General features: G+C 45.3%; 2 protein-coding genes across 4 annotated transcripts in view; one reads left to right on the forward strand and one right to left on the reverse strand.

Annotated features, from left to right (window-relative positions):
- The window catches only part of LOC110516566 (mRNA-decapping enzyme 1B-like), a 27,177-nt gene extending 12,911 nt beyond the window's left edge, over positions 1–14,266 (reverse strand). The window contains exons 1-3 of one of the 3 annotated variants that reach the window (XM_036956549.1): positions 13,826–14,266; positions 10,750–10,790; positions 8,561–8,688 (exon numbers count right to left, since the gene is read on the reverse strand). In XM_036956549.1, the coding sequence (XP_036812444.1) occupies positions 8,561–8,688; positions 10,750–10,790; positions 13,826–13,984 (328 nt within the window). In that variant the 5' untranslated portion in view covers positions 13,985–14,266. The remainder of the gene's footprint in view (positions 1–8,560; positions 8,689–10,749; positions 10,791–13,825) is intronic. The other 2 variants (XM_036956547.1, XM_036956548.1) reach the window with 2 other exon arrangements.
- Positions 14,267–15,530: 1,264 nt separating this feature from the next.
- Positions 15,531–27,500, forward strand: part of LOC118942824 (voltage-dependent L-type calcium channel subunit alpha-1C-like) — a 146,534-nt gene continuing 134,564 nt past the window's right edge. Inside the window, exon 1 of the mRNA XM_036956555.1 lies at positions 15,531–16,911. Within this exon, the coding sequence (XP_036812450.1) occupies positions 16,854–16,911 (58 nt within the window). The 5' untranslated portion in view covers positions 15,531–16,853. The remainder of the gene's footprint in view (positions 16,912–27,500) is intronic.

Raw genomic sequence — 27,500 nt, forward strand, 5'->3', positions numbered from 1 at the left:
TACATAGTAACCCCCCACAGTGGAGAAGGTGCTACATATTAACCCCCCACAGTGGAGAAGGTGAGACATATAAACCCCCCACAGTGGAGAAGGAGCTACATATAAACCCCCCACAGTGGAGAAGGAGCTACATATAAACCCCCCACAGTGGAGAAGGTGAGACATATAAACCCCCCACGGTGGAGAAGGTGCTACATATTAACCCCCCACGGTGGAGAAGGTGCTACATATAAACCCCCCACAGTGGAGAAGGTGCTACATATAAACCTCCCACAGTGGAGAAGGTGCTACATATTAACCTCCCACAGTGGAGAAGGTGAGACATATAAACCCCCCACAGTGGAGAAGGTGAGACATATAAACCCCCCACGGTGGAGAAGGTGCTACATATTAACCCCCCACAGTGGAGAAGGTGCTACATATAAACCCCCCACAGTGGAGAAGGTGCTACATAGTAACCCCCCACAGTGGAGAAGGTGCTACATATTAACCCCCCACAGTGGAGAAGGTGAGACATATAAACCCCCCACAGTGGAGAAGGAGCTACATATAAACCCCCCACAGTGGAGAAGGAGCTACATATAAACCCCCCACAGTGGAGAAGCTGCTACATATAAACCCCCCACGGTGGAGAAGGTGAGACATATAAACCCCCCACAGTGGAGAAGGTGCTACATATAAATCCTTTCTCCTACTGGGACAGCGCTCTTCCAGGATGATTCCTCACATCCCCGGAACGGAAGACATACCGCTAGGTTCCAGGAAGAGGTGGCTGGGCTGTGTTCAGCAGAGCACAACATATTCCACTATTGAGACACAGTGGGATTACCTACAGCCATTATATTAAAATGAACCATCTTTATCAGTCATGACTCATGCCAGATCCACGTTAACTTCTTGGAAACTGTGATGACTTTTACCGAGTGGACTATCATGGATGAAATCCAAGATAAAATACTTTTTTTTTTTTAAGTCCTGTGTAAATCTCCTCATGATGTTTAGTTCATGATTCATGACATCGTTTAAGGATGAAGTGAAGGTTCTGGGTTCTGTCACCATGACCTCATTACCTTCTTAGTCTAATAACTAGTCAGTGGAGCCAACGTCAATATTACAGACAGATACGTGCTATGAGAAAGCACAACATGTCTCTGTGGCAGTTACCCAGGGTTAGGGGCAGGCTGGGGCCCCATTCATTAGGTGGTGCAGCAGTGGGAGTTGGAAGCCAGGCCACTACTCTACTCAGCGTGACTGAGACAGGAGCCCCGTTGACAGGCAGACCAGGAACACTTCTCCTGTCACCATCACAGTGAGAACTCAGGCAGCCTCAAATAGGCTGTGTAGGAAGATAACGCTCTGGCACGGCGGTCAGCCCAAGAAAAGAGGACAGGGGGCGAGATAAGAAAGGAGAGAGAAAGGAGGGAAGAGTGAGGTGGGGCGACAGGGCGGAGACTGAGGGACTGAAGGCCAGCCAGTAGACAAGAGCATGTTGACTCCTGACTGACAGAGAGACAAGACTACAGTGAGAGAGTAACTGAGTCAGTGAGGACAGCGGGTCTGAGTAGCTGGATCTTAAGGTTGGGGCTGCTACTGTGTCCGTCTGCCTGCCTGCTGCCATCCTGTCTGCCCCCTGAGCTGTGTGCCCTGCACTGCCCTGCCTGCCTGGGCCTGTGGAGAGCCAAGCTAAAGGTCACCGCCTGGAAAAAGGACCAGACAGACACTCCAAGCCCTGGGAAAATTAAGAACCAGCGAGGAGAGAGATCTCTGGAGGAGCTGAGGAGAGACCACTTAGCTTAGTAGCTACAGGGGACTACTCTGGTTAGACTCATATACTACTCTCTCTGGGAAGGACTGAGACATTACCCAGCCTCACACCAGACAGTCTCTCTGAGAAGACAGTACTGTTTGAGGACAGACGGGGACAGGAGACTAGTATCTCAGCAGTACCACAGGACAGACAGGATACTAGTATCTCAGCAGTACCACAGGACAGACAGGAGACTGGTACCTCAGCAGTACCAGAGGACAGACAGGAGACTGGTACCTCAGCAGTACCAGAGGACAGACAGGAGACTGGTACCTCAGCAGTACCAGAGGACAGACAGACAGGAGACTGGTACCTCAGCAGTACCAGAGGACAGACAGACAGGAGACTAGTACCTCAGCAGTACCAGAGGACAGACAGGAGACTAGTACCTCAGCAGTACCAGAGGACAGACAGGAGACTAGTACCTCAGCAGTACCAGAGGACAGACAGGAGACTAATATCTCATCAGTACCAGAGGACAGACCGGAGACTAGTATCTCAGCAGTACCAGAGGACAGACAGGAGACTGGTACCTCAGCAGTACCAAAAGAAAAACAGGAGACTGGTACCTCAGCAGTACCAGAGGAAACGTGGTCTAAACGTTGTCCCCTAGTAGCAGCTCCACCACACCACTACTAGACTATCGTCTCAGAGGGACTATGTTGGGCAGGTTGTTCCAGCGTAAACCCAAACATGAGCGTCTTCAAGAGGAGCCGGAGGTTGGGCCAGCCAAGGGGATGCTCATCACAGAGACAGAGATGGAGTACACCTACGTACGACCAGGAGGTAAGGACAACCTCAAAGACTTGTCATATGTCTGTGTCCCAAATGGCACACTATTCCTTATAGAGTGGCCTGGTCCTGGTCACACGTAGTGCACTATAAAGGGAATAGGGTGCTATTTAGAACGCATAGGCTCTGGTCAAACGTAGTGCACTATAAAGGGAATAGGGTGCCATTTAGAACACATAGGCTCTGGTCAAACGTAGTGCACTATAAAGGGAATAGGGTGCTATTTAGAACACATAGGCTCTGGTCAAACGTAGTGCACTATAAAGGGAATAGGGTGCTATTTAGAACACATAGGCTCTGGTCAAACGTAGTGCACTATAAAGGGAAACACTAGCCTACGTCAAACTACTATCCCCCATAGTAGAAAAGTTGACCTATTCTATTGTCAGCTTGTCGAGAAAGAAATATGGCCTATTCCAAACAGACTCTGGGACAGCTGTGGGACGATAGATCCCAGAAATATGGCCTATTCCAAACAGACTCTGGGACAGCTGTGGGACGATAGATCCCAGAAATATGGCCTATTCCAAACAGACTCTGGGACAGCTGTGGGACGATAGATCCCAGAAATATGGCCCATTCCAAACAGACTCTGGGACAGCTGTGGGACGATAGATCCCAGAAATATGGCCCATTCCAAACAGACTCTGGGACAGCTGTGGGACGATAGATCCCAGAAATATGGCCCATTCCAAACAGACTCTGGGACAGCTGTGGGACGATAGATCCCAGAAATATGGCCCATTCCAAACAGACTCTGGGACAGCTGTGGGACGATAGATCCCAGAAATATGGCCTATTCCAAACAGACTCTGGGACAGCTGTGGGACGATAGATCCCAGAAATATGGCCTATTCCAAACAGACTCTGGGACAGCTGTGGGACGGTAGATCCCAGAAATATGGCCTATTCCAAACAGACGCTGGGACAGCTGTGGGACGATAGATCCCAGTAATATGGCCTATTCCAAACAGACTCTGGGACAGCTGTGGGACGATAGATCCCAGAAATATGGCCTATTCCAAACAGACTCTGGGACAGCTGTGGGACGATAGATCCCAGAAATATGGCCTATTCCAAACAGACTCTGGGACAGCTGTGGGACGATAGATCCCAGAAATATGGCCCATTCCAAACAGACTCTGGGACAGCTGTGGGACGATAGATCCCAGATTCATACCACCAGTAGGCCTCGGATACATTAAACCGGTTATTATCAACCATTATTTCTTCCCATTACCAGCGCAGCAACGTGCACAAGGCAGCAGGCAACACACGGATGTTCCTTCCATAATGCAGATAGCGGAGAAAACACTATTGTCAACGGGGCACATGAGAGCAGCTCCATGTGACAGAGATGAAAATATGTGTTAGAACGAGGAGAGATCTAATATGCAACAACTAGCACGAGATGCTAATATAACCAGGTCTGTGCTTTTGGCTACTGGACAATGAAAGAAAGTTGATATATAAGAATGGTCTCCACAGATGTTGACTAGGCTACTCTGAAGCAAGGTGAGACATGCCTCATGATGTGTTATCAAACACTCAGCTTTCAAAACAATGAAGTACATGTTAAGACAATGCATCCTGCGCTGAGGAAGACTTCCGTTGACTGTGCATTTTCTGTTTGAGATACTGTATGTTAAGACAATGCATACTGCGCTGAGGAAGACTTCTGTTGACTGTGCATTTTCTGTTTGAGATACTGTATGTTAAGACAATGCATACTGCGCTGAGGAAGACTTCCGTTGACTGTGCATTTTCTGTTTGAGATACTGTATGTTAAGACAATGCATCCTGAGCTGAGGAAGACTTCTGTTGACTGTGCATTTTCTGTTTGAGATACTGTATGTTAAGACAATGCATACTGCGCTGAGGAAGACTTCCGTTGACTGTGCATTTTCTGTTTGAGATACTGTATGTTAAGACAATGCATACTGCGCTGAGGAAGACTTCCGTTGACTGTGCATTTTCTGTTTGAGATACTGTATGTTAAGACAATGCATACTGCGCTGAGGAAGACTTCTGTTGACTGTGCATTTTCTGTTTGAGATACTGTATGTTAAGACAATGCATACTGCGCTGAGGAAGACTTCCGTTGACTGTGCATTTTCTGTTTGAGATACTGTATGTTAAGACAATGCATCCTGCGCTGAGGAAGACTTCTGTTGACTGTGCATTTTCTGTTTGAGATACTGTATGTTAAGACAATGCATACTGCGCTGAGGAAGACTTCTGTTGACTGTGCATTTTCTGTTTGAGATACTGTATGTTAAGACAATGCATACTGCGCTGAAGAAGACTTCCGTTGACTGTGCATTTTCTGTTTGAGATACTGTAGCAGCTCTTGCGATGTTTGATAGATTTGAATCTGTATGGTGTGATAAATAAGATAGATAATGAATACTGTACACACGCCCCAATTTAATTCCACAAAATTATGCAAATTAACCTATAGACCAATAATCACAACCAGTCAAATGTTTTTCTAACAATGGATAGACTCAAAGCATTATTTTGCAATGGGATGTTTTCTTCTCCTCTCAGACAATTGGCCGGCACCAATTTAGTTTATTTAAATATATATATATATATATATATATAAGATTTTTTTTCATCCAAAAACCGGTTATTACCGGCTAACAGGAACCCTTGCTGTCAATGTCACAATGATGTCACAGTTGAGACAACATTCTAAATTGGCCTGGCTGACTCTTCCACCAGCTAATGACCCCATAACCAAATACTTGTTTAGTGATAAGATTCTGCGACCTCTCGTGAAAGGTCATGTTGAGGGACGTGTGTTGTTCTAAACATCACATATAAATAACTCAGTTATGTTTTTCACCCCCCGTATAGTTGTGTTTGTGTGTAAATGTCTAATAATTAGACCAAGCAGTCCAGCAATATCTTAAAACAAAGCATTCCACCTGCCTGTCACTGAGAATGATGTGTGCATCAGTGTGTGTGTGTGTGTGTAGTGTGTCCCACTTATAATGACAGGTTGGTTTGTATCTAACGTAGTAGGCTGGTTGGCTGGCTCTCTGCTGTTGGCAGGACACTTGCGGTAGAAAACCGGCACAGAGGCACTCAAACCCGGGACTACTGCCACAAAAATACCTCTGAACCATATATGGACCTGTGGGGCCACAGCCACTAGACTAGAGACGGCTCCAGGCTCCTCTCCTCAGGGTACGTGTGTGTCTGCAGCACTGAGTCTCTTTCTCAGCCTGCAACAGACCTGGGTTCAAACACTATTCGAGGTAATTTCAACCACTTTATCTGGGCTTCATTGAGCTTGTCTGGCTTAACAGATAAATTGAATAGTCCCCAAGCTATAAATCCCACCCATCAGGCACTCCAGCCAGGCTAGGGGATACGCTATACGTTTGTGTTGAAAGATTTCAAATAGTGCTTGAACCCCAGATCTGATATGCACTCCGCAAATAGTTCTCATTTAAATGAAGTGCTCCATGATGGGCCAGGATTCCTGGACTACACCACATGGTAGAAAGTTAGCTGCATCTTCAATCTGTTTAAACTATGCTGAACTCTCCAGTAGTATTGACCATGATTCACATCCAAGCACTTTTTAGAAATGTAAGTTCTGGTCTAATCAAATGTAAATCTCCTGAGACGTGAAGCCTAGCAGGACTGAAATAAATATGTTCTGGAATGCAAACATCAACATCTACAGGCCTACACCTCCGGCACATAGTTCCCGTGGTGATGTAAACCCACCACCTCCGGGAACATGGTTCCCGTGGTGATGTAAACCCACCACCTCCGGGAACATGGTTCCCGTGGTGATGTAAACCCACCACCTCCGGGAACATGGTTCCCGTGGTGATGTAAACCCACCACCTCCGGGAACATAGTTCCCGTGGTGATGTAAACCCACCACCTCCGGCAACATAGTTCCCGTGGTGATGTAAACACACCACCTCCGGCACATAGTTCCCGTGGTGATGTAAACACACCACCTCCGGGAACATAGTTCCCGTGGTGATGTAAACACACCACCTCCGGCAACATAGTTCCCGTGGTGATGTAAACACACCACCTCCGGCAACATAGTTCCCGTGGTGATGTAAACCCACCACCTCCGGGAACATAGTTCTCGTAGTGATGTAAACACACCACCTCCGGCACATAGTTCCCGTGGTGATGTAAACACACCACCTCCGGGAACATAGTTCCCGTGGTGATGTAAACACACCACCTCCGGCAACATAGTTCCCGTGGTGATGTAAACACACCACCTCCGGCAACATAGTTCCCGTGGTGATGTAAACACACCACCTCCGGCAACATAGTTCCCGTGGTGATGTAAACACACCACCTCCGGCAACATAGTTCCCGTGGTGATGTAAACACACCACCTCCGGCAACATAGTTCCCGTGGTGATGTAAACACACCACCTCCGGCAACATAGTTCCCGTGGTGATGTAAACACACCACTTTCGGCAACATAGTTCCCGTGGTGATGTAAACACACCTCCGGCACATAGTTCCCGTGGTGATGTAAACACACCTCCTCCGGGAACATGGTTCCCGTGGTGATGTAAACACACCTCCTCCGGGAACATAGTTCCCGTGGTGATGTAAACCCACCACTTCCGGCACATAGTTCCCGTGGTGATGTAAACACACCACCTCCGGCACATAGTTCCCGTGGTGATGTAAACCCACCACCTCCGGCAACATAGTTCCCGTGGTGATGTAAACACACCACCTCCGGCAACATAGTTCCCGTGGTGATGTAAACACACCACCTTCGGCAACATAGTTCCCGTGGTGATGTAAACACACCTCCGGCACATAGTTCCCGTGGTGATGTAAACACACCTCCTCCGGGAACATAGTTCCCGTGGTGATGTAAACCCACCACCTCCGGCACATAGTTCCCGTGGTGATGTAAACCCACCACCTCCGGCACATAGTTCCCGTGGTGATGTAAACACACCTCCGGCACATAGTTCCCGTGGTGATGTAAACACACCACCTCCACATAGTTCCCGTGGTGATGTAAACACACCACCTCCGGCACATAGTTCCCGTGGTGATGTAAACACACCTCCTCCGGGAACATGGTTCCCGTGGTGATGTAAACACACCTCCTCCGGGAACATGGTTCCCGTGGTGATGTAAACACACCTCCTCCGGGAACATGGTTCCCGTGGTGATGTAAACACACCTCCTCCGGGAACATGGTTCCCGTGGTGATGTAAACCCACCACCTCCGGGAACATGGTTCCCGTGGTGATGTAAACACACCTCCGGCACATAGTTCCCGTGGTGATGTAAACACACCTCCTCCGGGAACATAGTTCCCGTGGTGATGTAAACACACCTCCTCCGGGAACATAGTTCCCGTGGTGATGTAAACACACCTCCTCCGGGAACATAGTTCCCGTGGTGATGTAAACACACCTCCTCCGGGAACATAGTTCCCGTGGTGATGTAAACACACCTCCTCCGGGAACATAGTTCCCGTGGTGATGTAAACACACCTCCTCCGGGAACATAGTTCCCGTGGTGATGTAAACACACCTCCTCCGGGAACATAGTTCCCGTGGTGATGTAAACACACCTCCTCCGGGAACATAGTTCCCGTGGTGATGTAAACACACCTCCTCCGGGAACATAGTTCCCGTGGTGATGTAAACACACCTCCTCCGGGAACATAGTTCCCGTGGTGATGTAAACCCACCACCTCCGGGAACATGGTTCCTGTGGTGATGTAAACACACCTCTGGCACATAAGCGGTACAAGACCCGAGGGGGTTGGAAGCAGTTCGCTGACGCCTTCATATGTTTCACAAGGTATTGAAATGCCCAGTACTGGGTAGGTAGGCTGAATAGTGCAGGGGACTTACAGCAAGGCCTGGTACTATGTAGGGAGGGTTAACAGCCCTGGTACTATGTAGGTAGACTGAATAGTGCAGGGGACTTACAGCGAGCATTCCTGTAGAGCAGGAACGGATCCTGCAGCTGGAAGTCCAGGTCTTTAGTGATGGGTTCAGTCAGGTTCTCCATACTCAGCCTGTTCATTATGGTGAAACCGTGTCTGGGAGATGCTAGCCTGAGGACAAACAGGAAGGCATGAATAGAAAGAGTTAACCTCTACAGGATCGGTGTCCATAAACCGGGACAGTTGTTGCTCAATAGGCGATAAGGTGACTAGACTTTCCGGGACATAGACATGTCTCATATGGGCAGAAAGCCTCAGTTCTTGTTAATCTAACTGCAGTGTCCAATTTACAGTAGCTATTACAGGAAAAAAAAGACCATGCTATTGTTGGAGCATAGTGCACAACAACAAAACACTTATCACTGCAACTGGTTTGATACATTTACCTCTGAAGGTAAACGGTGTACTGATCTGCTCTGATTTGTCATTCTGAGGGGCCCAGATATAAAATGTAGTGTAGTTTAAATACATTTGTATATTAAAAACGTAGGAACTGGCTTTACAGCTGTCTCTGGCTCCACACCTAGCCATCTAGATGTCTTTCTAATTTAGCTTATCTTTATTTAACTAGGCAAGTCAGTTAAGAACAAAATCTTATTTTCAAAGACGGGCCTAGAAACAGTGGTTTAAATGCCTTGTTCAGGGGCAGAACGACAGATTTGTACCTTGTCAGCTCGGGGATTCGATCTTGCAAACTTTGGGTTACTACTCCAACGCTCTAACCACTAGGCTTCCTGCCGCCCCATTAGCTTTCTGTAGGGAAGCTAATGATCCATCATGTATGACATTCCTGGGTGTGTAAACTTGTATTTTTTATTAGCATAGCATTTTTGTATGTTCTTTATAGTTATGTACTTGAAAATTTATAAATTGACCAATTTGGCACATTTGGGCAAACTCCTGGCTGACTTGATGCAAAATGTTGTGTAGTGAGGTAATTCTTCACTGGGTCAGTCTAAATTACACCTAGGCTCCTATGTTAATGTCTGGCCTTTCTCTCGCATTTCAAAGATGGAACAAAACAATTATAGAAAAACGCATGTTTTTCTGGTTTATCTTTAAATCAGATCTAATGTGCTATATTCTCCTACATTAATTTCACATTTCCACAACCTTCAAAGTGTTTCCTTTCAAATGGTATCAAGAATATGCATATCCTCACTTCAGGGCCTGAGCTACAGGCAGTTAGATTTGGGCATGTCATTTTTGGTGAAAGTTTTAAAAAAGGGGTCCGATCCTTAATTAAAGGGACTTGACATTACACAGGCCTTATACCAGAGTTAATATTAAAGTACACAGGAGGGAGGTACTTTACATTACATACAAGTTGAATAACCAGTGTAAGGTGCTAACAGACTGGAAACGAACTGGTGACTACATGCACGCATCCGAGTTTGTGTATTTTCTCAGGAGAACAAGAACGACAGTGGTAATGTATGTACAAGTAGGCCTACAAGAAAACAGAAAGGTTCTACATGTCCAAGTAGTCCTACAAGAAAACAGAAAGGTTCTACATGTCCAAGTAGTCCTACAAGAAAACAGAAAGGTGTTACATATTCAAGTAGTCCTACAAGAAAACAGAAAGGTTCTACATGTCCAAGTAGGCCTACAAGAAAACAGAAAGGTGTTACATATTCAAGTAGGCTTACAAGGAAACAGAAAGGTTCTACATGTTCAAGTAGGCCTACAAGAAAACAGAAAGGTTCTACATGTTCAAGTAGTCCCACAAGGAAATAGAAAGGTTCTACATGTTCAAGTAGGCCTACAAGGAAACAGAATGGTGCTACATGTTTACGTCCTATTTCCTGGGTGGGATAGGGCGTGTGGAAGTAATCATGGCTCTTCGAGGCTACAGACCATAATAGTCTACTCAGTGATAACCAATCTGTTCAAAGGGAGGGCTGACGTAGCTAACCCACTAAGCCCATTATATTTAACCTGATGGAGGCAGGCTTCTCAGCTCACAGCTGAAGTACACACAGAGTCCGGTCCCAAAATGGCACCCTATTCCCTATATAGTGCACTACACATTTGACTATGGGCCCTGGTCCAACGTGACGCACCATAAAGGGTATAGGGTGCCATTTGGGATGCAGCCCCACCAAGACTCAAAGCTCAGGGGGAAGTACATAGAGACAGTAATTAGCTGGCATTGTAAAAGACCCATCATACCTTGTATAGACAAACAGGGTCCCCTCCACGTCAGTCTTCTCCTGCAAAACAACATACAGTAACTGGATCGGGTTGAGTTCATGAAAAGGGATTTGCTTGAACAGAGTCTTCATCGATCTCTCCTTAACATTCACAGCAAACTGTTACATGGGCTGTGGGATATGAGGGTTATGAAGCAAACTGTTACATAGGCTGTGAGATATGAGGGTTATGAAGCAAACTGTTACGTAGGCTGTGGGATATGAGGGTTTATGAAGCAAACTGTTACGTAGGCTGTGGGATATGAGGGTTTATGAAGCAAACTGTTACGTAGGCTGTGGGATATGAGGGTTATGAAGCAAACTGTTACATAGGCTTTGGGATATGAGGGTTTATGAAGCAAACTGTTACGTAGGCTGTGGGATATGAGGGTTTATGAAGCAAACTGTTACGTAGGCTGTGAGATATGAGGGTTATGAAGCAAACTGTTACGTAGGCTGTGGGATATGAGGGTTTATGAAGCCAACTGTTACGTAGGCTGTGGGATATGAGGGTTATGAAGCAAACTGTTACGTAGGCTGTGGGATATAAGGGTTTATGAAGCAAACTGTTACGTAGGCTGTGGGATATGAGGGTTATGAAGCAAACTGTTACATAGGCTTTGGGATATGAGGGTTTATGAAGCAAACTGTTACGTAGGCTGTGGGATATGAGGGTTTATGAAGCAAACTGTTACGTAGGCTGTGAGATATGAGGGTTATGAAGCAAACTTCTACCGGTGCCATGGTTTTACATCACTGACTATTTGGACCAATCATTATTTTGGGGTGCTCCTACACCTGCATATTTTATTTATTTGTGAAAGGGGAGGGGTTCACCACCGTCACCCCCTCCCCACCCTCAGAACCAAGTGGGCAATTCCACGATAACAGAATGATTCCGAGAGACAGATTTTTCACTTTAAAATGTAAGCCAAACAAAAAAACAACTAATGACTGCAAAGTTAAACCACACAACTCTACACACAAGCACAAAGAAAACACATTTACTTAAAGGAACAGATGTTAAGTTGGAGAACAGAATGACTGCAGAAACAGCACAAACCGGCGTTCTGTTAATGTCACCAAACGTTGTACCTTGCATCAAGTAAATGTGTTTTTGTCAAATATTCTTAAAAATCATCCTCATACATAGAGTTGTATGGTTTAACTTTGCAATCATTCGTTTTTTGTGTGGCCCGATGTGAAACGGCTAGCTAGTCAGTGGTGGTGCGCGCTAATAGTGTTTCAGTCGGTGACGTCACTCGCTCTGAGACCTAGAAGTAGTTGTTCCCCTTGCTCTGCGAGGCCCGCGGCTTTTGTGGAGCGATGGGTAACGATGATTTGAGAGTGACTGGTTGATGTGTGCAGAGAGTCCCTGGTTTGGGGCGAGGAGAGGGACGGAAGCTATACTGTTACATTTGTTTGGTGCACAATTTTTAAGTGATAAAAATCCGTCTCAACATCATTGTGTTACCTTGGAATTGACCAAATCCAGAAGCAAACACACCAGATTTGGTTCCGGGTGGCTGATATTCACTGACCTAGTTAGCTACCATGTCAACATTCAGTCTGAAAACTGTCAGCTGTTTACAAACTAGTAGCAATGTGATAAATACTCTTGTCCACCACATCTAACAATAATAACTAGCTGGAAGGCAATGTGTACTATGTGCCCCGGTATGTGTGCGTTTGAGTTGTTGACCATGAGTATGACGCGTTTCCATAGGAACCTCTGACTACATTTTGGATCAAGCATAAATTGGCTTTAAAATGCACAATAACGTGCCAAATCTGTGATTTAGCTCTTTTTGTAGGGTAAACATTAGAATAAGTTGCCTCAATATTTGAAACAATAGGTGGTAATATCTCTCTAGGAGCTGATCAATCGTCAGTATTGTGAAATAGTTCTAAATGTTAAGGAAATGATTGAATGGAGAAAGCTGAGCTCCCTTTCCATCCTATCAGTATAGACACATGCTCAAACATGCACTTAAAGACTATTTATGTTTGATCCGGTTAATGTGGACGGAGGCTTCGAATGGAGGGTGAGATGCAATTGTGGAGCCTCCAGACAAATCAAGCTCCATACTTTGCAATAATGTGGAGGGCTGCATACATCTCAACATTGACATGATTGGTTGATGTAGGTGGGGGCGGGAGATCCTGTATAAAACACAAACTCACTTGACAACAGCTCTGCAAAGCGCAAAATGCATGTTTGCTTTGACTTCTGCAGAGGCCGCACAACAGTAAATGCTGTATGGCCACTGCAGACGTCGGATTGACAATGCTGAGCATTTTAGCAACCTCCTCTCTACATGGTGTTTTAGGAAAGATGCATCTTCAAAACACTTCATCCTCAACTCCATCGCTATCGGCCGTAACGGTAGTAAATTAAGATAGTTGCTGTGCGAAACTCGATAATTTGTGAGTCACAAACCGATTCTGACAAAACGCTTGCTGAGCTGTCTCGTGTGAGTTTGAATCGGAGCTTCGTGGGCGATATGCCGCCTTCAAAACAACTGGGAACTCGGAAAATAAAATAAGAAACTTTCGGACTGGGAAAAATCGATTTGAACGGTCATCCAACTCGGGAATCCTGGACTAGAAATCACTGACGTCATGATTTGACCTTGTATTTTTCAGAGTTCCCAGTTTGAAACGCGACATATTCATCAACGACATCTCGAATGCAGATAGTGGGTCTGGCATTATTGCCAAGTTAACGTGTCAGTCGGAACTAGATCATGTCCGACTCGTTAATAGGTTGGTTATACACGTGCCGCGTCCAACCAGTTAGCAAGTCGGACATTTGAGTTTCCTAGTTCCGACTGGGACGTGAAAGCGATATAGGGTGATGTTAGCTAGCTAGCTTTCTAGCTTCTTGGAATAATAGCTATGGCTAGCCACATCTCCCAAAACCACGTGAATTCAACCTGGCAAACTAGTTTATAATGTGGCATCCATATCAGTCCGCTAAGATGTTACTTAACATGCAACTTTGTTGAAAAGAGAAGGGAGCGCGAACAGAGCAGCGGTAGCATCCCTTAACTCACCCATTCATTGGATCGGTTGTTGAAAGTATACAACGCCACTTGACTCGCCACATCTACAATGTTGTTGATGTAAGGATCTTGTCTTTGCAGGGCTGCGAGACTAATGTCCAAACCTTTAGCAGTGAGACAGGTGTTTCCACCCGATGAGCTAGCCGTCATTGTTCTCCTTGAGCTAGTTAGCTAGTGATGCTAACTGGCGCGTTATCGCGGGTGAAGGAATCTGTGACGGTTCCAAAGTAAAACGAAAACTATTGAAACTATCCCCGTTAAAATACACTGTTATGAATTAAAATATTTAAAATGAATCATTAAAGATAATATATAAGTGAATTGTAACTGTTCGGTACACCATCAACAGCTCACTTGACAGCAGCCATGTTTCGTCGAACAGATTGTAAACAATTAGGCGTGATGAGTTGAGCGTAGATGGCTATAAGGAACGTTAATCAATCTCGAGAAATAGATTGACCGCTTCATCAGGCCGAAGCAGATGATGATGAAGGATGTTTATTGGCCAGGCATGTTACACCAAAATTATGACTTTGACATCTTGTTAGTTTCCATCGTTGAATCCATTGAATTCCATTTTGTCCTGAAATGTTAAAGGTTTACTTCAACGTCACTTTTATATCGGTCTGAAAATTCAGATTCGTTATTTTGTTAATTAGTCGAGTTAATACGTTGTTTAGCAGATACTTACAATTTGGCGCATATCATAGACTTGAACATGTCTGCTGCCCAAATGGATGGAAAAAACCTATGCAGTCTGCAATGGTGGCTCTAGAGGGCGCTACTTCCTTTGAAAAACTTTTTATTTTTTATTTACCCCAATGCTGCCGCCTTTTTCTTGGGTACGGAGCTAGGCTATATTTAGTGTGTAATATCAATGACAAGCGATTCAACACTTAGTTCTATATGTTTCTATGGATAGATTGTGATTCTGGCCGTGTCAGGGTTATTGATAGCCTATAGTGACTAAAGGTTTCACCTGCTATAGGTGTGCGCAGTGAACAGCCATAGCACCATAAACAGTAGCATACCAGGCAGCTCTCGACATATCTTCATTACGCTGGATTTGTTTTTTACCTAGTAGCCTACACATCTAGTATTTGTCCAAAATTCATAAGCACAATGACTGTTTTTGGACACCTTTTGTGCTAGAAAGCTATATGTTCTAATTAAACTCATCCCCCAAACAGAATTTAGGTGACCTGCAAACTTATTTCCTTCATCTCATCTAACAATTCTTCAGACACAGTCAGAGATCCATTAGGAGTGAGTATGGCCCGGTGTCTGTGACTGATGGTTGGTGGGAGATGAGAGGAGGGATGGGATGGGATGGGATGGGGAGTTGGTTCTCAGAACCAGCCCTGAGTCACAGAAGGGACAATAACTAATATGGCAAACACAGCACAGCAGCATCCAGTCTGCCTCCCAAGTGACAAACGACTTAGGGAATAGAGTTCTATTTTGGACAAAGCCAGAGTACTCTATCCCCATCCTTAGTTCCCACGACCTGCACTAAAATGCCAGTCCCTCTATCTGGCTCGTTTTAAACACAACGCCAAGTTGACCTAGGACATTTATAGACTGAGGTCGATTATGTAATAGTTTCTCTAAACGGAACAATCTTTTGAGGACTCAAGGATTTTTCATTGCAGTGTTCTGCTGTGGTCATTATCAGGGTAGGGCCCTGAAAGTCGTTCTCGACGTGAATGAGATGGGGTTGCATATACTGTAGGCTATAGCCTGTCTTATTTTCTATTTGAATATCGCAACATAACCTATTTGTTTCTGGCCTATAGGGATTCACTTGAAATGGTGGTTGTATCTGTGTAACACGTTCGTGCCGAATCAAATTGAGCATGTTTTGCGGTTCCCATCTGGGTGTAAACATTACGCATATTTTGGCCACGTTTGACGCGCGTAAAATCGAGGTCTTGGAAATCAACATGTAGCCGACTAAGGTGTAAACTTAATTATCTTCCATCGGCTTCCCATAAATGTGTATATTAAACCACTAAGGCATTTAAAAAAACGGCATGTTTACAAACTGGTTAGCCTGCTATTGTCAGTGATACAGGTCTCACGTTTGGGATTGAATCCATCCAGATATAATTCAAGTCAGGTTTAACTGATTTCCTCCTTCCTTGTTACATCCTCCAGAAATCAAAGCACAAGCCCGATCTGACTTCACTGTGATTATTTAGCTCCCTCTCCAGAGATAGCAAGTCTGGAAAATCATGGACGGTTTACTCTGTTTTCTAACGTTGTAACAGGCTAACATCTGGAACCAGTCAGATCGTCTACAGGGGAGGGGGCTTGGTCGTCACCCCCCTCTCTCTTGTGCGCTCTCCCTCTCTTTCCTCTCACCAGACAATATCACTGCAGAAAGGTACAAGCGGCCGCTCTCCACAGGGCTATTGAACAACTCCCGTTTCGTACGATTTTGGCCTGGAATTGATGACAGAAAGTATCTGTAAATGAGGCACGCCACGTGTATTTGCCTGTTTTTTTGGACAGCATTTGGTGGAATCGATTCTATTGGAAGATTTAACCCTGTGTGAGCAGCAGTTCTGGAATATAGATCTTTTTTTTGTTGCGCTGAGAGCTTGAATCTATTCCTTTTACGGCATCAGTGGCAGCGCGCGGGGTTTGGTGTCATTGGTCCGGCTTTTGATGCACCCTATTTAAAACATCTGCGGGCAAATTGATAGGATTTTGATTCATAGGTAGGCTAGCAGCAAATGGTGCTAGTGCCATGTTTCTTAGGTAGGACCCGGATGTTCCGAGGATGCACTGGTTCGTCTTCTTAGGTGGTTCAAGCGAATATCTATTTATGTGTTCCAACTCCAGAATGGGGATCAGGTAATATTTACTGAAACGCAACAAAAAAAAGGAATATCGAAAGCTGTCCGGGCGTTATTCTTTTTTTATTTTCCTTCTCTTTGGTTTCTTTTTTTTCTTCCTCTACTCCTTTTTACAAGCCTTTTCTCCATTCACCTACGGATAAAGCTGGACCACATTTATGGTAAATGAAAGCAAAAACATGTACATACCAGAGGACACCCTTGAGAACCATCAAGGTAATGTCTTTTTTTGTTGTTGTTGATATTCAGTTGTTTTCAAGCTGTGTGTGTGTCTGTGTTGTTGGGGGAGATGCATGATATTTATTCTGGTATGGGTTGGAGACGGAATGGCTTGTTACCTTGTCTTTTAAACAGATGGACATATGACACAAAACCATAACAGGTTATTGGAAGTGTCAAGGCGTTTTCACAGTTGTATCTGCACACATTCAGGCAGCCGTAGTTAGGTTAGCCTAGCAGCAACAGATCATCATTATTATTAGCCGACAGGTAACCAACGGACTGACACATGATCGCACCCCTATTGGATAAATATGGTTTCACGCATGCATTTTTACCCTAATGCCAATGTTGTAATCGTTTACAAACTTGTGGATCGATTCAGTTTTAATGCTTGGAGCATTCAAATCAAGCCCGTTTACAGGATGCAATGGAGGAAACGCACGGTCTGAGTGCATGCACAAAATGATAGCCACACTGATGCGCATCGATATTTTCGATCACCTATCGATTCATTTATCATGGATCGATGCTCGCGTGTGAAACGTATAGGGCTAAAGTAGGTTACATGTAATTTGCATTCATGGGCAAGACATGGCACATGAACAGGTTAGTTTAGGCATTTATAATCGAATTAAAGTCACAGGCTATGCGCAGGGCCTCAATTGTCATCACACTAGAATCTATATTTTGGGATTTTGCGTTTAAAATCTCAAACAAGATACGGATAACGTGGGACATAATTACGTTGAATATGCATCAAGCAATAGCCTATAGGCCTATTCTGATCAAGGGTCTGTCTGTTGCATGCATGTTGCGCAGTAGGCTATTTGACTCTTCCCACGTTGAGCTGAGCATTACTAACTCACAACAGTGGCTAAATCACTACAGTGTTCTTAGGCTATATGACGAAATAGCCTACAATGCAGTGATTTACTAGATCATTGTCTTAACTTGTGATTACAAACTACGGAGTAGGTTATAGTTGCCTTGTCCTTTATCGGTGCCACCGACACCGTGGCGTCAGCAGAGAGAGGAGGGGCGGGGGCCCATAGCAACAGAGAGAGAGAGAGAGAGAGAGAGTGCTCGAGCTGCGAGCAGCAGACGGTGGTCTCGTACATGGAATCCTGCCTAAGCTTGTGCCTCAGCATATGTGTCGCAGCAGTTGATTGGTTTGGTCTCAGAGTATAACTATTACATAGCCTACATATCATCTTGGTGTCAACCCCCTGACACTCGCTATTAATCTTTGTTATCTGTCTCATAGGAGGCGTATTGGTCATAGCAGTCTACATTGCGTAACGCAGCATCACACATGGGGATTCCTCTGATAATATTTCTGCACCGATGGCTGGTTGTTGTTGACCTATACTATTATGTCAACTTTAGCAAACTCGTAACGAAATGTAGTTCAACTTTCCTCCTTGAATTGTAGCCTATAGGCTCTTTCATTCGCCATTAATTGTTGATTTGGTGCTCCCGGCATTGCGCAGCCTCGGGCGGCCTTTTCAGCACCATGGACAGGTTATCTTTGATAGGCCGCCCTGCCATGACCTCCGTATCTGGGTGCCACACTGAACATGCCTGGGAAACCAATGCGCCATTCTTCTCTAATAGCCTGTTGTTGAAATAACCAACCTATTATTGTTATTATCATCATATCCTGGTTTATTTGAATTTTCCGTCAGATGAGATCCACATCTATTCTCAGTTTTTTTTTTTTAACGCAATGAGCTCGAGCTTCCTTTTTTTCCAGAGGAAAAGTGGAGATGGCTCCTCGCTGCTAAATTCTGATTTGGTCTCAAATGATACCATATTTTCTAGCGCACTATACATGGGATATGGTGCCGTCTGTCCTCTAACAGCTCTCAAGGGATTTCAGGTCACGGTGTGAACAACTGTTTGTTCGTTTTTTCCCGCTGTTTTGCTGTTCTCGACTATGATTTTAAGTAGGTAGATTTTACGACCTCAGCTTTTATTCTCCCATACATTTAGCACATCATCGTGTTACATAGTCACGGCCAAGTTGTATTATTTTACGAAAGTAAACGAAAGGACATCAGGTTTTAAAAGATGTAGCTTTTAGACTAGGCTACTCTCGTCCCCGCGGTCTGATCTAGTCCTGCCTGTTGCCACACTACCTAGTGTGAGCGGCTCCAGCCCTCCTGCTAACCCAAGTGGCGTGGTTAGCCTTCGGGCTGGTGACCGCTTAATTCCGTTCAGTGTCCTTTCGTTTATTATTGATTACGGATTAGACTATATTCACTATACCATTTCATTCGGTCAGCAGAGTAATCATGAATGGACCACGCTTTGTAGGCCTATTGACGTTCTATTCAGTGCGACCTCAGTGACATATGTCTTTGCCGATAAACTCTAGCTAGCCTATAGCATAGCAGATCAGGAGATGACCCATTACAGCTAAATAGAACCGTTGTCAGAGGTGTGAACCAGGCAGTTGTAAAAATATATATATATTAGGCCAAACTCAGGAAGACTTCGAGTTCTGTTGATGTCAGACAGATAACATCACAGGCCTATACATATTTCCTCATTTTATTTATGCCTGAAATAAACTAGTGTGTGATGCGGTGAGGAAGATGTAGGCCAGTATTGTAATGTACCAGTCATTCCTGATATAAACCTTATGTACCTTATTTGTGCATTAGAAGCGGAAGCTGGTTTGTTGTTATAGGAAGTACTGTCTCCACCTTTCTGTCCTCACTGTCCTCAACCTCTTAGGCCTACCACCTCTGTGTGCAGGGTGGTTGTGTACGGGGTGGGTGTGTGTGTGTACGGTGTGTTTACGATGTGTGTACAGTGTGTGTGTGTGTACGGTGTGTGTACAGTGTGTGTACAGTGTGTGTGTGTGTACAGTGTGTGTACAGTGTGTGTGTGTACGGTGTGTGTACAGTGTGTGTACAGTGTGTGTGTGTACAGTGTGTGTACATTGTGTGTGTGTGTGTACAGTGTGTGTGTGTGTACAGTGTGTGTGTGTACAGTGTGTGTGTGTACAGTGTGTGTACAGTGTGTGTGCGTACGGTGTGTGTGTGTACGGTGTGTGTACAGTGTGTGTGTGTACGGTGTGTGTACAGTGTGTGTGTGTACGGTGTGTGTGTGTACGGTGTGTGTGTGTGTGTGTACAGTGTGTGTGTGTACGGTGTGTGTGTGTGTGTGTGTACAGTGTGTGTGTGTAAGGTGTGTGTACAGTGTGTGTGTGTACGGTGTGTGTACAGTGTGTGTGTGTACAGTGTGTGTGTGTACAGTGTGTGTGTGTACGGTGTGTGTACAGTGTGTGTGTGTACGGTGTGGAGCTGTCTGTCATTACAGTACACTATGGTCCTACAGTAGTGAGAGCTGTCTGTCATTACAGTACACTATGGTCCTACAGTAGTGAGAGCTGTCTGTCATTACAGTACACTATGGTCCTACAGTAGTGAGAGCTGTCATTACAGTACACTATGGTCCTACAGTAGTGAGAGCTGTCTGTCATTACAGTACACTATGGTCCCAGTCAGTAGTGAGAGCTGTCTGTCATTACAGTACACTATGGTCCTACAGTAGTGAGAGCTGTCTGTCATTACAGTACACTATGGTCCTACAGTAGTGAGAGCTGTCTGTCATTACAGTACACTATGGTCCTACAGTAGTGAGAGCTGTCTGTCATTACAGTACACTATGGTCCCAGTCAGTAGTGAGAGCTGTCTGTCATTACAGTACACTATGGTCCCAGTCAGTAGTGAGAGCTGTCTGTCATTACTGTACACTATGGTCCTACAGTAGTGAGAGCTGTCTGTCATTACAGTACACTATGGTCCCAGTCAGTAGTGAGAGCTGTCTGTCATTACAGTACACTATGGTCCTACAGTAGTGAGAGCTGTCTGTCATTACAGTACACTATGGTCCCAGTCAGTAGTGAGAGCTGTCTGTCATTACAGTACACTATGGTCCCAGTCAGTAGTGAGAGCTGTCTGTCATTACAGTACACTATGGTCCTACAGTAGTGAGAGCTGTCTGTCATTACAGTACACTATGGTCCTACAGAGGTGAGAGCTGTCTGTCATTACAGTACACTATGGTCCTACAGTAGTGAGAGCTGTCTGTCATTACAGCACATTATGGTCCCAGTCAGTAGTGAGAGCTGTCTGTCATTACAGTACACTATGGTCCCAGTCAGTAGTGAGAGCTGTCTGTCATTACAGCACATTATGGTCCCAGTCAGTAGTGAGAGCTGTCTGTCATTACAGCACATTATGGTCCCAGTCAGTAGTGAGAGCTGTCTGTCATTACAGTACACTATGGTCCTACAGTAGTGAGAGCTGTCTGTCATTACAGTACACTATGGTCCTACAGTAGTGAGAGCTGTCTGTCATTACAGTACACTATGGTCCCAGTCAGTAGTGAGAGCTGTCTGTCATTACAGTACACTATAGTCCTATAGTAGTGAGAGCTGTCTGTCATTACAGTACACTATGGTCCCAGTCAGTAGTGAGAGCTGTCTGTCATTACAGTACACTATGGTCCTACAGTAGTGAGAGCTGTCTGTCATTACAGTACACTATGGTCCCAGTCAGTAGTGAGAGCTGTCTGTCATTACAGTACACTATGGTCCTACAGTAGTGAGAGCTGTCTGTCATTACAGTACACTATGGTCCTACAGTAGTGAGAGCTGTCTGTCATTACAGTACACTATGGTCCTACAGTAGTGAGAGCTGTCTGTCATTACAGTACACTATGGTCCTACAGTAGTGAGAGCTGTCTGTCATTACAGTACACTATGGTCCCAGTCAGTAGTGAGAGCTGTCTGTCATTACAGTACACTATGGTCCTACAGTAGTGAGAGCTGTCTGTCATTACAGTACACTATGGTCCTACAGTAGTGAGAGCTGTCTGTCATTACAGTACACTATGGTCCCAGTCAGTAGTGAGAGTTGTCTGTCATTACAGTACACTATGGTCCCAGTCAGTAGTGAGAGCTGTCTGTCATTACAGTACACTATGGTCCTACAGTAGTGAGAGCTGTCTGTCATTACAGCACATTATGGTCCCAGTCAGTAGTGAGAGCTGTCTGTCATTACAGTACACTATGGTCCCAGTCAGTAGTGAGAGCTGTCTGTCATTACAGTACACTATGGTCCCAGTCAGTAGTGAGAGCTGTCTGTCATTACAGTACACTATGGTCCCAGTCAGTAGTGAGAGCTGTCTGTCATTACTGTACACTATGGTCCTACAGTAGTGAGAGCTGTCTGTCATTACAGTACACTATGGTCCCAGTCAGTAGTGAGAGCTGTCTGTCATTACAGTACACTATGGTCCTACAGTAGTGAGAGCTGTCTGTCATTACAGTACACTATGGTCCCAGTCAGTAGTGAGAGCTGTCTGTCATTACAGTACACTATGGTCCCAGTCAGTAGTGAGAGCTGTCTGTCATTACAGTACACTATGGTCCCAGTCAGTAGTGAGAGCTGTCATTACAGTACACTATGGTCCTACAGTAGAGAGAGCTGTCTGTCATTACAGTACACTATGGTCCTACAGTAGTGAGAGCTGTCTGTCATTACAGTACACTATGGTCCTACAGTAGTGAGAGCTGTCTGTCATTACAGTACACTATGGTCCCAGTCAGTAGTGAGAGCTGTCTGTCATTACAGTACACTATGGTCCTACAGTAGTGAGAGCTGTCTGTCATTACAGCACATTATGGTCCCAGTCAGCCTATGTAATCAGAGACCCACCATTTTCCCCACAAGCTACCTGCCAGACTCTCTCTCACACAGACACATGTTCCTCTATTCTCGTGGGGCCCTCAAATAAATTCCCATTAAAAATCCTATTTTCCCTAACCCATAACCCTAACCCTAACCCATAACCCTAACCTTAAGCCGTAACCCAAACAGTAAACCTTGACCTAACTCCTTACACTAACGCTAAACCTAACCACTAACCCCTTACCCTAACCCTAATTATAAACCTAACCACTAACCCCTTACCCTAACCCTAACCCTTTACCCTAACCATAACCCTAAACCTGGTGCAATCAATTACCTTCAGAAGTCACATAATTAGTTAAAGTTAAGTCCACCTGTGTGAAATCTATGTGTCACATGATCTGTCACATGATTTCAGTATATACACCTGTTCTGAAAGGCCTCAGAGTCTGCAACACCACTAAACAAGTGGCACCACCAAGCAAGCAGCACCATGAAGACCAAGGAGCTCTCCAAACAGGTCAGGGACTAAGTTGTGGAGAAGTACAGATCAGGGTTGGGTTATAAAAAAATATCAGAAACTTTGAACATCCCACAGAGCACCATTAAATCCATTATTAAAAAATGGAAAGAATATGGCACCACAACAAACCTGCCAAGAGAGGGCTGCCCACCAAAACTCATGAACCAGGCAAGGAGGGCATTAATCAAAGAGGCAACAAAGAGACCAAAGATAACCCTGAAGGAGCTGCAAAGCTCCACAGCGGAGATTGGAGTATCTGTCCATAGGATCACTTTAAGCCGTACACTCCACAGAGCGGGGCTTTATGGAAGAGAGACATAAAAAAATAAGCAAACACGTTTGGTGTTCGCCAAAAGGCCTGTGGGAGACTCCCCAAAAATATGGAAGATGGTACTCTGGTCAGATAAGACTAAAATTGAGCTTTTTGGCCATCTAGGAAAACGCTATGGCTGGAGCAAACCCAACACCTCTCATCACCCCGAGTACACCATCCCCACAGTGAGCATGGGGGTGTCAGTATCATGCTGTGGGGATGTTTTTCATTGGCATGGACTGGGAAACTGGTCAGAATTGAATAAATGATGGCTGGCTCTAAATACAGGGAAATTCTTGAGGGAAACCTGTCAGTCTTCCAGAGATTTGAGACTGGGATGGAGGTTCACCTTCCAGCAGGACAATGACAAACTGCTAAAGCAACACTTGAGTGGTTTAAGGGGACCCATTTAAATGTCTTGGAATGGCCTAGTCAAATCCCAGAACTCAATCCAATTGAGAATCTGTGGTATGACCTAAAGATTGCTGTACATGAGTGGAACCCATCCAACTTGAAGGAGCTGGAGCAGTTTTGCCTTGAAGAATGGGCAAAAATCCCAGTGGCTAGATGTGCCATGCTTGTAGAGACATACCCCAAGAGACTTGCAGCTGTAATTGCTGCAAAAGGTGGCTACAAAGTATTGGGGGGTGAATAGTTATGCACGCTCAAGTTTTCTGTTTTTTTTTGTCTTATTTATTGTTTGTTTCACAATAAAAAATATTTAGCGTTTTCAAAGTGGTAGGCATCTAGTGTAAATCAAATTATACAAACTTCCAAAAATATATATTTTAATTCCAGGTTGCAAGGCAACAAAATAGGATAAATGCCAAGGGGGGTGAATACTTTCGCAAGCCACTGTACCTGCCAGACTCATATCCTATGCATTATCGTTTGTTATTGGTGTTAATGTATTTCTGATGGGTCTCTGACTGGACCAGCTCCAACACACCATGGGGGTCTCTGAGTGACTGGACCAGCTCCAATACACCATGGGGGGTCTCTGAGTGACTGGACCAGCTCCAACACACAATGGGGGGTCTCTGAGTGACTGGACCAGCTCCAACACACCATGGGGGTCTCTGACTGGACCAGCTCCAACACACCATGGGGGTCTCTGACTGGACCAGCTCCAACACACCATGGGGTCTCTGACTGGACCAGCTCCAACACACCATGGGGTCTCTGACTGGACCAGCTCCATTACACCATGGGGGTCTCTGAGTGACTGGACCAGCTCGAACACACCATGGGGGTCTCTGAGTGACTGGACCAGCTCTAACACAGCGTGGGAGTCTCTGAGTTACTGGACCAGCTCTAACACACCATGGGGGTCTCTGAGTGACTGGACCAGCTCCAACACACCATGGGGGTCTCTGACTGGACCAGCTCCAACATACCATGTGGGGTCTCTGACTGGACCAGCTCCAACACACCATGGGGGTCTCAAATGTCACCCTATTCCCTACATACTGCGGCCCAACTGGTACAGTACACTATGGTCCCAGTCAGTAGTGAGAGCTGTCATTACAGTACACTATGGTCCTACAGTAGAGAGAGCTGTCTGTCATTACAGTACACTATGGTCCTACAGTAGTGAGAGCTGTCTGTCATTACAGTACACTATGGTCCTACAGTAGTGAGAGCTGTCTGTCATTACAGTACACTATGGTCCCAGTCAGTAGTGAGAGCTGTCTGTCATTACAGTACACTATGGTCCTACAGTAGTGAGAGCTGTCTGTCATTACAGCACATTATGGTCCCAGTCAGCCTATGTAATCAGAGACCCACCATTTTCCCCACAAGCTACCTGCCAGACTCTCTCTCACACAGACACATGTTCCTCTATTCTCGTGGGGCTCTCAAATAAATTCCCATTAAAAATCCTATTTTCCCTAACCCATAACCCTAACCCTAACCCATAACCCTAACCTTAAGCCGTAACCCAAACAGTAAACCTTGACCTAACTCCTTACACTAACGCTAAACCTAACCACTAACCCCTTACCCTAACCCTAATTATAAACCTAACCACTAACCCCTTACCCTAACCCTAACCCTTTACCCTAACCATAACCCTAAACCTGGTGCAATCAATTACCTTCAGAAGTCACATAATTAGTTAAAGTTAAGTCCACCTGTGTGAAATCTATGTGTCACATGATCTGTCACATGATTTCAGTATATACACCTGTTCTGAAAGGCCTCAGAGTCTGCAACACCACTAAACAAGTGGCACCACCAAGCAAGCAGCACCATGAAGACCAAGGAGCTCTCCAAACAGGTCAGGGACTAAGTTGTGGAGAAGTACAGATCAGGGTTGGGTTATAAAAAAATATCAGAAACTTTGAACATCCCACAGAGCACCATTAAATCCATTATTAAAAAATGGAAAGAATATGGCACCACAACAAACCTGCCAAGAGAGGGCTGCCCACCAAAACTCATGAACCAGGCAAGGAGGGCATTAATCAAAGAGGCAACAAAGAGACCAAAGATAACCCTGAAGGAGCTGCAAAGCTCCACAGCGGAGATTGGAGTATCTGTCCATAGGATCACTTTAAGCCGTACACTCCACAGAGCGGGGCTTTATGGAAGAGAGACATAAAAAAATAAGCAAACACGTTTGGTGTTCGCCAAAAGGCCTGTGGGAGACTCCCCAAAAATATGGAAGATGGTACTCTGGTCAGATAAGACTAAAATTGAGCTTTTTGGCCATCTAGGAAAACGCTATGGCTGGAGCAAACCCAACACCTCTCATCACCCCGAGTACACCATCCCCACAGTGAGCATGGGGGTGTCAGTATCATGCTGTGGGGATGTTTTTCATTGGCATGGACTGGGAAACTGGTCAGAATTGAATAAATGATGGCTGGCTCTAAATACAGGGAAATTCTTGAGGGAAACCTGTCAGTCTTCCAGAGATTTGAGACTGGGATGGAGGTTCACCTTCCAGCAGGACAATGACAAACTGCTAAAGCAACACTTGAGTGGTTTAAGGGGACCCATTTAAATGTCTTGGAATGGCCTAGTCAAATCCCAGAACTCAATCCAATTGAGAATCTGTGGTATGACCTAAAGATTGCTGTACATGAGTGGAACCCATCCAACTTGAAGGAGCTGGAGCAGTTTTGCCTTGAAGAATGGGCAAAAATCCCAGTGGCTAGATGTGCCATGCTTGTAGAGACATACCCCAAGAGACTTGCAGCTGTAATTGCTGCAAAAGGTGGCTACAAAGTATTGGGGGGTGAATAGTTATGCACGCTCAAGTTTTCTGTTTTTTTTTGTCTTATTTATTGTTTGTTTCACAATAAAAAATATTTAGCGTTTTCAAAGTGGTAGGCATCTAGTGTAAATCAAATTATACAAACTTCCAAAAATATATATTTTAATTCCAGGTTGCAAGGCAACAAAATAGGATAAATGCCAAGGGGGGTGAATACTTTCGCAAGCCACTGTACCTGCCAGACTCATATCCTATGCATTATCGTTTGTTATTGGTGTTAATGTATTTCTGATGGGTCTCTGACTGGACCAGCTCCAACACACCATGGGGGTCTCTGAGTGACTGGACCAGCTCCAATACACCATGGGGGGTCTCTGAGTGACTGGACCAGCTCCAACACACAATGGGGGGTCTCTGAGTGACTGGACCAGCTCCAACACACCATGGGGGTCTCTGACTGGACCAGCTCCAACACACCATGGGGGTCTCTGACTGGACCAGCTCCAACACACCATGGGGTCTCTGACTGGACCAGCTCCAACACACCATGGGGTCTCTGACTGGACCAGCTCCATTACACCATGGGGGTCTCTGAGTGACTGGACCAGCTCGAACACACCATGGGGGTCTCTGAGTGACTGGACCAGCTCTAACACAGCGTGGGAGTCTCTGAGTTACTGGACCAGCTCTAACACACCATGGGGGTCTCTGAGTGACTGGACCAGCTCCAACACACCATGGGGGTCTCTGACTGGACCAGCTCCAACATACCATGTGGGGTCTCTGACTGGACCAGCTCCAACACACCATGGGGGTCTC

The sequence above is a fragment of the Oncorhynchus mykiss genome, chromosome 21 (assembly GCF_013265735.2).
Source record: "Oncorhynchus mykiss isolate Arlee chromosome 21, USDA_OmykA_1.1, whole genome shotgun sequence".
Taxonomy (NCBI): Eukaryota; Metazoa; Chordata; class Actinopteri; order Salmoniformes; family Salmonidae; genus Oncorhynchus; species Oncorhynchus mykiss.